General features: G+C 46.8%; 2 protein-coding genes, 1 long non-coding RNA gene and 5 other non-coding genes across 8 annotated transcripts; all 8 read left to right on the forward strand.

Annotated features, from left to right (window-relative positions):
- The first annotated feature begins 1,022 nt into the window (after positions 1 to 1,022).
- Positions 1,023 to 3,189, forward strand: LOC120976479 (uncharacterized). The gene is made up of 2 exons (XR_005772007.3): positions 1,023 to 2,529; positions 2,562 to 3,189. It is a non-coding gene; the product is annotated as an uncharacterized lncRNA (long non-coding RNA).
- On the forward strand, positions 1,555 to 1,653 carry LOC120962230 (small nucleolar RNA R11/Z151). Its single transcript, XR_005753071.1, has one exon. It is a non-coding gene; the product is annotated as a small nucleolar RNA R11/Z151 (small nucleolar RNA).
- On the forward strand, positions 1,708 to 1,801 carry LOC120962231 (small nucleolar RNA Z152/R70/R12). Its single transcript, XR_005753072.1, has one exon. It is a non-coding gene; the product is annotated as a small nucleolar RNA Z152/R70/R12 (small nucleolar RNA).
- On the forward strand, positions 1,846 to 2,026 carry LOC120962226 (small nucleolar RNA Z112). Its single transcript, XR_005753068.1, has one exon. It is a non-coding gene; the product is annotated as a small nucleolar RNA Z112 (small nucleolar RNA).
- Positions 2,075 to 2,211, forward strand: LOC120962247 (small nucleolar RNA snoR2/U65). The gene has a single exon (XR_005753089.1). It is a non-coding gene; the product is annotated as a small nucleolar RNA snoR2/U65 (small nucleolar RNA).
- LOC120962153 (small nucleolar RNA SNORD14) lies at positions 2,254 to 2,374 on the forward strand. The gene has a single exon (XR_005753005.1). It is a non-coding gene; the product is annotated as a small nucleolar RNA SNORD14 (small nucleolar RNA).
- A 3,588-nt stretch (positions 3,190 to 6,777) lies between the features above and the next one.
- LOC141020532 (putative serpin-Z8) lies at positions 6,778 to 7,326 on the forward strand. Its single transcript, XM_073510030.1, has one exon. It carries the CDS (start codon positions 6,878 to 6,880, stop codon positions 7,262 to 7,264), a length of 387 nt encoding a protein of 128 aa, XP_073366131.1. The 5' UTR covers positions 6,778 to 6,877; the 3' UTR covers positions 7,265 to 7,326.
- Positions 7,327 to 7,402: 76 nt separating this feature from the next.
- Positions 7,403 to 8,953, forward strand: LOC123493488 (putative serpin-Z5). The gene is made up of 2 exons (XM_045234667.2): positions 7,403 to 7,711; positions 7,820 to 8,953. The coding sequence occupies exon 2, from the start codon at positions 8,038 to 8,040 to the stop codon at positions 8,863 to 8,865; it is 828 nt and encodes a 275-aa protein (XP_045090602.2). The 5' UTR covers positions 7,403 to 7,711; positions 7,820 to 8,037; the 3' UTR covers positions 8,866 to 8,953.
- The last annotated feature ends 1,311 nt before the right edge of the window (positions 8,954 to 10,264 follow it).

Raw genomic sequence — 10,264 nt, forward strand, 5'->3', positions numbered from 1 at the left:
GATCTTGCGGCATGTAAGATAACGTTATTATCCATGTCACACACTTTTCTAAAAAAAATATCTGATATTAATATTGATAATTGGCAAATGCAAAGCCTAACTTGGGGCCTTTTGGAGAGTGTCCCGCTCCATCAATTTCACTTTGGACTAGTTTCACCCAGGAGATGCAGCTTCATCATAGAGCATTTTATCTTGTTTCACTTTCAGCCGGCTCAAGCTTCAAGAACGAGAAATGTTGATGGAAAATGTCTTTTGGGGCAGTGTGACGTAGAAACCCAAGGGATATCCACTTACCGGCGACAGTTGTGGGCATTTTCCCCCCAACTCCACTAGGACTTTTCAAACTGAGTTTTTGACGCACCCCCTAAAGGTTTAATGAAAAACATTTTTTCATGTTCTCAAATGGGGTAAATCTATTTTTCTATGGAGCAGGACGACATGAAGCTACCCCGTTTTGCTTTTGTTTTTTTGTGAGCGGAACTAAGTTGTAGGGAGCGGGGCAATCACAAAAAGGCTCTTACATTAGTTACTACTACTATTAAAAATTGAATTCCCTTATTTTTGTGTTCTCGATCTGTATTATAAAATTGATTCAAATAGTTTTACACTTAATTACCAATATCATCTATGTGTTGCATTATTTCCAGATCCCTTCAAAACTGCTAAATAATTTTAAACAATCTTAAAGACTTACATTTTTTTGAGGGGTTCTTAAAAACTCACTTTTTTTAGACAAATTTAAGAATTACTTTTTTAGCACCATTTGAGAATTACTTTTTTAGAATCATTTGAGAATTACTTAAAAACTCACTTTTGTTTTGAGAATTCTTAAAAACTCACATATTCCCTCGGTCGAAGCCCTTGCGATTCAGGCTTCACACCTGGGCCGAACTGGGTCCGGTCACGTTCCCCATCTCATGGGCCAGGTCAGCCCGGCGGAAGCCGAAACCCTAACAAGGAACCCCGGTGGGGCGGTGGCTATATATAACCAGACCCTCGCACAATATAATCCCATCGTGAGCGCGCCGCCTCCTCACCGCGGCCGCAGCTTCCCTCAATCCCCTCGTTGGCGTTCGTCAATCTTCTTTCGATTTCTTTCTCGCTGCGTAGTTTTTCTCGGTTTGATTTATTTTTACGTTGTACGGTTTTGCAAGATCAGCTTCTTGTCTGGATCTCGTTACCCACGGTCCCAGCCAATCGGCAAATCGTCCTGCCATCTTGCTAGATAGAACACCAAGCCGGCTTTCAACTCACCTGGATCTGACTACTCGATGATTTTCCGGGCCCTTTCCGTCGGCACAGCACGTAAATTTCTGCCAGATTTTCTTTTTTTCTGATGTGTGGAAGGAAAGCAAACTCACTCTGTCCCAAAGCTTTTCCGTGTTTTGAGGCAATTTCTTCGTTTGCGAGATGGATTTAACCCAAACATCTCGTCCTCGAGGGAGGTATTATTGTGATCTCGTGGAGGTGTTTTGGAGACATTCCATGCGCGAATCAGCATTTTTTAGTCTACTGTTAATATCGTTCGTTCTTGTGAAGAGGATTGGATCTGGTTGGCTGGTGATGATTCAGGTCCGAAAGGATCTTAGCGGATTTCGGTGAGGTGGATTCGTCTGCCGTTGATCGATTATGTTGTTACACACACTGAAGCCTGTACCTTTCCATCATCTTCTGTCGATTTTATTGCTGTTTCCCCTGTGTTCTTGTGATGCGATGATGATTCATATAGGTTTTTGGCAGTGGTGGCGTCTATCACCGTGAGCCTCCAAACCAAAAACGACTTCTCTTTCCACTGAGCATTGCTTGAAGTTGTGTCATCCTTTCCTTTTTGTACTGCTTCATCTTGTCCCTGTGAGGATCACTAGACCAGGAAGTGCCGTATGACACTGTAAACAGCAGCCGCTTCTGTGCTGCTGGAAGTGTCCATCACTGTAGCATAACCTCTGTGGTTTGCTCTCGGATGGAATACCATTTGCACCGGCTTGATTCGGCTGTGTGCGTGATTTGAAACGGGTCTCTGAGGGACTTAGCAATGATGTTTGTTCTCTTGCAGTTTTTTTCTCTTGTTTTCTTGGGCCCGATGCCACGTCTCAGGTAGCCACAAGCCTTGACCAGAGATGCTACATTGTGCCAACAAAGATTTTCACATTTGATAGGAACCTGTGGCTGTGATTCAGTCGGTACACAGAGCCGTTTTTTGTGATTACACTTCTTGCTTCACTTAATGTTTTTGTGATTGATTGGGGAAATCAATGGCGATGATGTTAGAACTAAGGCTTGTTTCTCAAAACATTCGCAGATGCCGCCTAAGAGCTTTCGCCCTGCCAGGCTTGAGAGCTAATGCTGCTAATTCCTTCCTTGGATGTCTGAGCCATTTTGATTTCCCTAGTTTGTTTTCTTTCTGCTGCATCTTATCTTTCTTGCCTTTGACATTTTTCATTCTCTTAGTAGATTGTAGGGTGCTTAAGCTGATTGATATATACATGTATTCAAGATTGAATGAAGTTTTGGCCATAGGTAGGAATACATGTATATATCAATCAGAAACAATACACATATAGTTGTCTCAGAAACAATACAGATCTTCAGAATGTACAATCATCTCCAAGGTGGTGATTCGTTTTGTTCCATACTGACATAGCTTAAAATACAAGGTGCATTTATAAAAATTTTAATATGAAGAGGACAACTTATATGCCTCTTAATGGGTGGCAAATGATGTGAAAATATTCACAGAATCATTAATATGTTTTCTGCATCTGAGAATTCAAGACTGAAATTGTAAGAATTTAGCTGTTTCAGTTTGGAAGCTGTTCCATTGATACTTGCAGACGGTAGGAAGCAGGTGATGTCTATTTCTTGTTTGGCGACTGCTATTTTCGGCTCGTCAGCGTGGTCAGCGCCGCGTTGGATACAGCTGCTCTCAACGCTATCACTTCGCCGGAAGTCACTCGTCGGAGCACTCGCTGGTTGCAAAATCCTTCCCGTAGGATATTTTGTTGCTGAGCGAAACAGAGACAACAGTTGCAGCGAGAAAGCCTGTGGTTATATCTAAATGGATGTAGCAAAAATTATTGCCGGCAATCATAATATCTTAGATAGCAATTTGAAATGTCAAAATTGTACCTATTTTTTAGTGTTCTTTGTAATAAAATCTTGAATAGTATCCTCATAATCAATCTTCTCCGATGGATCACTCTCCACTGCTTTTGTGTCCAAAACAGCGAGTCTTTGTTGTGTCATGGTATTGCACATATAGGACTTCTATAGCTTCAATTTATAAAATCTTCGTTCTGCAGAAGCCAGTCACAGGGATAGTTAGAATTGTATATGCCATACTCTCATTGGGGAAAACAATCATGCCGCTTTAAAAACTTAGAATTTCAATTGGCCCAATATTTTCTTTTGGAATGAAATTTTAGAGAAACATCAACTCCACATAAAGTTCATTAGCATCAATGTCAGATTTCCCATCAGATTGTCAAGAAGTTTGCTATTCTTATCCAATGACTGCAATGTTTCAGAGGTAAATAAGAAACAAAAAATGTTCGGGTAACCCTGATCTTGCAATGCTTGACACCTAATAGATGAAAAGAATATAAAAGGTAACTATAAGATTTTAGAAGAACTAAATAGCTGCAGAAATTGAAATTCAAAGTATTGGCTCGACGACGCTTAAAAAACTGAGATCGGGAGATTGGCCTGAACTTTTACTCCCATGTTTGATTGGCCAAAACGAATATGGAGAACCAAAGTACAGTATGGTTACACCGAAGCTTATACACCTACAACTCGCATGATTGCCCGTCGTCCTACCATTGTCGTGCTTGAGCCGCCAGGCGAGCAACCAAAGGTGCCATTCTCCCTTATATGATGTTTGCGACCACGCTGACAAGAGCAGCGACCGCATTGAAGACTCCTATTTCGTTCTTTCCATAAGCAGCGCAATGTGAAGATGATTAGAGAGTTGACTGCTTTGTGATCGGGGTTGTGGCTGAAGAAGGTACCACTGTCCACCATTCCACCAACGTGGCATGTTGTTCTGGGCAGTGGCACTCCAATGCTTTTGGTCGAAGAACTTCAAACAGACGGACCTTGCGAAGGAGCATTGTAGGAGTAGATGACCCGTGCATTCGTGCTCTTGCAAGCAAAGAGGATAGCAGGGCTGATGAGGCAGCCTCCTTCGCCGCAGCCTGTCAGAGGTCCAACAACGGTTGCGAAGAACAAGCCAGTTGAAGAACTTGACGCCCCCTTCCGCGTAAAACTTGACCACACACTGGATCCGCCCCTTATAGTCTATGTCGTGGACAAACTTGGCAATCTTCTCCATGACCGCATTTGCGTGATCTTGGAAATGATAAGCGCAAGTAAAGAAATCCTACAATCGTGCATAGATGTGCAAGTACGATAATTTTCATGCTAATAGTATTGACTAAGAGTATCTCCAACAGCCGCGCTATATAAGCGCCGCGCTGAAAAATCAGTGTTTTTGCGTGCGCTACCTCTCCGGACGCTCCAGCGGAGACGCAAAAACCGCGCGCGTGGCATATCTAGTTCAGCGCGCGGGCCGAAACGCCATCGCAGGCCGCTTATTTGCTGCGCCCGCTCCCGCGCGCTGGACTCTCGAGCGCTCGCTCGCAACTCCACCTACCCCATCCAGCCGCGGCGCCGCCACCGCCCGCGCCACCCCGTTTATTCCGGCGACCGTTCCGGCGCTTCCCCGGCCTATCCCCGCGCCGCGGCGGCTTCCTCCGTCTCCCTCTAGTCACGCCGCCCCTCGCGCGCGGCAGTCCTCCGACGAACAGCACCGGCCGCTCACTGCCGCTCGACGCCCGCAAGGTGTTCGACAAAACGCCCGCAAGGTAGGTATTGCTCAAACTTCATGAATTTGGTGCATGTTGATTGTAGTTTTTATAGCCTAGTATTGAACATTGTAGATGAGTTCGTCGTATGATTTTTCCAAAGAAGAATTTAATATGGAAGAGGAGGAGGATCTTGCAATGATCCTAGCTATGCACATCAATAAAAAACCGAAGCACGGTGGTTCAGTTATGGGTCGGCAGAAGATTTGGAGGGATAGGATCGATGCCCATAACAGATTGATGAGACACTATTTCATGGAGAATCCCACATACCCGGAGTCGTACTTTCGTCGCCGGTTTAGGATGAGCACCGAGTTGTTCAGGCGCATTGCAGATAAAGTAGTGAGTCATGACCGGTTTTTTCAGCAAAGGAGGAATGCCGCCCAAGAGCTCGGGCATAGCACCTTTCAGAAGGTGACAGCCGCTTTGCGTATGTTGGCATGCGGTATCCCGGCTGATCTAGTTGATGATCACTTGGCCATGGGTGAGAGCCAAGCCATCATGTGTGTCAAGCGCTTCGCAGTCGGAATTATCCAAGTGTTTGACCAGGAGTATTTGAGATCTCCCAATGCTGAAGACGCCGCAAGGCTACTGGAGATGAACAAAGCTCGCGGCTTCCCAGGTATGCTTGGCTCAATAGATTGCATGCATTGGAGTTGGAAGAATTGTTCAAAGGCATGGCATGGGCAATTCCACGGCCAAAAAAGGGTTCCACTATAATCCTTGAAGCGGTGGCCGATCAAGAGACTTGGATTTGGCATGCTTTCTTTGGAATGCCTGGATCTTTGAATGACATCAACGTTGTCAACCGGTCACCACTGATGAGTAAGATTGCAAATGGTGATTTGCCACCGGTGCAGTTTGTAGCAAATGGCCGTACATACAACTATGGCTACTATCTTGCGGATGGCATCTACCCAAAGTGTCAAACATTTGTGAAGTTGTTGAAAAAACCGGAAGGTAAGAAAAATCTTGATTTCCACAATGATCAGGCGGCGGCTAGAAAAGATGTGGAGAGTGTTTTTGGGATTTTGCAAGCCCAATTTGCTATTGTGAGAGGACCGGCTAGATTTTGGGATCAAAAGATGCTTGGTACATCATTCACGCTTGTGTGATCATGCACAACATGATCATCGAGAATGAGCATGGTCAAGATGTAGACTACTCTCAGTATGAGCTCTTGGGACATCCCGTGCGAGTGCGACGGAGGGCTGAAAGGTGGCCCGTTTTGTTGCCTCCTATCATGCCATTCGACGTCCCGCAGCGCATGATAATCTTCAGAAGGATCTCATTAAGGAGTGGTGGGCTTGGAATGGCCGACAAAGAGCATCATAATTTGTGTGTTTGATGTTGATTGTTGAACTATTTGTTGTATTATTGAACTATTTGTTGTATTGAACGATAAACTATTTGTTTGAGTTGTAATAACGAAATTGATCTATTTATTGTTAATTTATTTTGTTTGTGTTTGATTTTTTGCTTGTGTTTGGAATGCATATGTTGTTTGTGCGAGAGTCGCGCGTGCTGTATTTTTGCGCGCTGCATTTTAGCGCGGTTTCTGAAGTCAGCGCTGCCCGCCGCGCCAAATCAGGCAATGGACACGCGGCAAAATAGTTTTTAGCGCGCAGCGCGTTGGGCGGGCGTTGGAGATGCTCTAATGCAAAGAAACTTGCCAGAAAGGAAATGACAAATGTGCTGGTGACTAATTGCTACTTGCACAATCCGGGAGGAAAATGGATGATGTTAGTTCTGCTAGGTCTTCTTCTTCTTCTTTAAAAAGAAACTTCTGTTAGGTAGCTGTGCTTGTTTTTTTTCCTTTGACATCAGCATTCAGCTGTGCTTGACACCGATGGGCACGCGGGAGAACGTATGCGTGAAGAACTCGAAAAAGAAAACAATCCGTGGCGTTCCCATATTGGATTCGACAAATAAATAGATCGCCTTGACACCGATCGTATCGTAACCTAGGTCGACGCACAAAGACAACGACCGTGATCTCGAGCTCACGAATCACGATGAAGGCCCGCACCACCGCGCTCGCGTGCCCCGGCCTGGCGGCGTTCGCCCTGCGCCTCATCAGCGAGCTCTCGTCGGCGAGCGCGACCGGCAACCTCGTCTTCTCGCCGCTGTCCATCTACGCCGCGCTCGCCCTCACGTCCGCGGGCGCCCGGGGCGCGACTCTCCAGCAGCTGCTCGCCCTTCTCGGCGCCAAGTCCCGCAAGGACCTCGCCAAGATCGTCCGCGGCCTCTCGGAGCAGGCCCTCGTCGACCGCACGCCGGGCGTGTTAGCACTAATCTTGACGTGCATGGTTCCGTTGGCAGCCGAGTCCCGCGGCTGTGACGAGCGGGGCGTCTGGTGGAGCTGGCAAGTCCTTGAGTGCATGGATAAGGTCGTTATCTAGTTGCATGCATGTAGCTAGTGGGTTAGTGGCCAGGTCATGTGGTGTGGTGCATGCGTGCGTGGAGTTAGTGGCCGGTGTGTTGGCTGGATGGTGTGCGTGCATCTGGATATAAAAGGCCCTCTGTTGTACTGCTCGTGTGTGGTGTGAGTTCGAGTTCGTGCTCGAGGAAAAAGCCGTTCGTGCAGCAGACGTATGTGCGCCCGAAAAACACCACCGTGTCCCGTGTCTTCTTTTTCTTCTACCTTCGTTCGTGCGAGAGAGAGCGAGGGAGCTGGGCACCGGCGCAAAGAGCAAGCTAGGGCTCGGCGCCAACAGGGCGGCGGGCCGCGCGTCTCCTTCGCGTGCGGCGTGTGGCACGACGAGACCCGGAAGCTCAGGCCATCCTTCCGCGAAGCCGCCGCCCAGTCCTACAAGGCGGAAACCGGCGGCGTCGACTTCCGTGAAAAGGTCGGTGCCACAAATCTCTCTTCTTCCTTGCTCATCTCATGTTTTTTACACACAGTGGTAATTATTTCCAAGTTCTAACCAATCACGTCTGGGTGTTCGGCTCTGCAGCAGGAGAAGCCGTGAAGCAGATCAACGCCTGGGCGGCGGCGGCGACGAACAACCTCATCGACTCGGTGCTCACCGAGCAGCAGGTGTCCACTGAGACGGACGTCGTCGTGGCCAACGCCGTCTACTTCAAGGCCACGTGGGACTCCCCCTTCCGCGAGCGCAACACCGAGGACGACAAGTTCTACCGCCTCGACGGCACCGCCTTTGATGTCGCCTTCATGCAGAGCGGCAAGAAGCAGTACATCGCCTGCCACCAAGGGTTCAAGGTGCTCAAGCTCGACTACAGGCAAGGACACGTGTGGTCATCGCCGCCGGCGTCGTTCTCCATGTGCGTCTTCCTCCCGGACGACCGCGACGGGCTGCAAGGCCTGGTCCAGAGGATCGCGTCCAGCCCGGACTTCATCCGCGCACACCTTCCGACGAGACTCGTCTCCGTCGGCGACTTCAAGCTGCCCAGATTCAAGCTTGCCTTTTCGGCCGACATGTCCGACATTCTCCGGCGGTTGGGACTCCATGTGGCGGGAGCCGACATGTCCAACATGGTGGAGGACGACGGCACCGGCAGGCCGCTGGCTCTGAGCGGTATCGTCCACAAGGCTGTTATTGAGGTGAACGAGGATGGTACCGAGGCGGCGGCCGTGACCGCCGGCCTAATGTGCGGCTGCGCCCCACCACCGAAGACACCGCCGGTTCTCGTGGATTTCGTTGCTGACCATCCCTTTGCCTTCTTTGTAATCGAGGAGGAGTCCGGCGCCATCGTCTTCGCTGGGAACATCCTTGAACCCTCTCCGTCGATTCCTGGAGAGAACCTTCGTCGCCGTGAGTCCGTACGTCGTGCTCCTAACTTCGTCGGGAGGAGGCCCGAGCATCCATGGACTTTGGGTGCAATCGATGAGAAACAGCTGCTCGGGGTATACTCAAGGGGTATGGATGGCCGTCCATTTGTGCAGCATGAGGCTGCTTCATGTAATCCTATTCTTCTTTTCGCTTGTGTCTGCCTAGTTGTGGCCTTTTTCTTTCAACTTGTACGTCTTTTGGTGATGTAAAATCTTAATGGCTTTTTAATGATAGAAGTCTGCCTGCATCGAAGAGGCCAGGAGAATTAATGCAAGTATTAAATCATGTTTGGTTGTACTTTCTATCTGACTGAGGTAGCTCTGCTTCTCAGCTTTGCCAATTTTTTTACATGAATCAATGCTCAAAAATGCTAGACTTATGTAAACCTTTTTTTTTACCCTGATGGGAGTGCCACACGTGTGGTACGAACATATGGCAACTCCAAATATTTTTTATGGCAAGTTTAGTGACGTGAGTATGACAACTTTAGTTGGGGGAAAATATCTGGTACTCCCATCCTTGGGGGTACTTCCGGTGCTCCAAGTTTAAAAACAAATCTTCAATGTTTCAAAAAATTCTGAAAAAAAATATGAATGTTCGCAAGGGATGTGACTCCAACCCCTAGAAATTTCAGGTCCAAACTCAAAATGTACATTGAGGAACAAAAATGTAAAATCCAGATGTGAATAGTGTCAATGTTCATTTTGTCTTTTTGTTTACACTATTCGTGCCAGATTTCACATTTTTTTCTTAATGTGCATTTCAAGTTTGGACTTGAACTTTTTAGGGGTTGTAGCTACATTCCTTGCGAACATTCACATTTTTTTCAGAAATTTTTAAAACATTTATGAATGTTATTTTTAAACTTGGAGCACCGGGAGGACCCCAAGAACGGGAGTACCTTATACTTTCCCCTTTAGTTGGCAAGTATGGTAACTTTCTTTTTGAAGGGCAATTTTTTTTGTTTGTTTTTCTTTTTTGGATTGCAGCTTTAGTTGTAGAAAACATCAGGGCCGAAGTGCTTTGTGCACACGTGTGGCACTTATTATTTTGTTTTCTTAGCTTATGTAAACTTTTTACCGTATCCTACGAAATTTCCCTTCACCCTAACTAAACATCACGGTGGTTCCCCGACCGAAACCAAGCTGTAACCGGATCAGGGTGAGTCCCATGGTCCACTAATGCCCAATTAAACACTCACAAGTCATCATGCAACACCGCTCAACATGTAACAATTACCCATAAGTGTAGCAAAACTCCATGCATGCATGCATCAACTTTGCCAATTTTTTATACCAATTTTGATGTGACCCCAAATGATGTAGTTAAAAATATTGTCAGTAAGGTGAATCAGAGAAATACTAAAAAGTATATAGTTCCTGCCAGACGCTATGAGAAAAAGAAACAAGTTACTGATGTAACATTGCAGCAAGACGGTAACCCATATTTCCATTGGACATGTTCCTGTCCAACTTGTTGCACCGGAGGACGTCGAGCCACGATTCAGAACTCCATGCAGGCAAACACATCTACGTGAGCGTACAAGAAAGTAGTACTAGTTTGTTTGTCTTTTTGTGATCAGTGTGCCGTATTTTTAAATTAGTTAAT

This window comes from Aegilops tauschii, chromosome 3, assembly GCF_002575655.3.
Source record: "Aegilops tauschii subsp. strangulata cultivar AL8/78 chromosome 3, Aet v6.0, whole genome shotgun sequence".
Lineage (NCBI taxonomy): Eukaryota > Viridiplantae > Streptophyta > Magnoliopsida > Poales > Poaceae > Aegilops > Aegilops tauschii.

What these genes read in the sequence shown, in the direction of transcription:
- LOC141020532 (XM_073510030.1), top strand. Translation starts at nt 6,878, where the DNA reads ATGAAGGCCCGCACCACCGCGCTCGCGTGCCCCGGCCTGGCGGCGTTC.
- LOC123493488 (XM_045234667.2), top strand. Translation starts at nt 8,038, where the DNA reads ATGCAGAGCGGCAAGAAGCAGTACATCGCCTGCCACCAAGGGTTCAAG.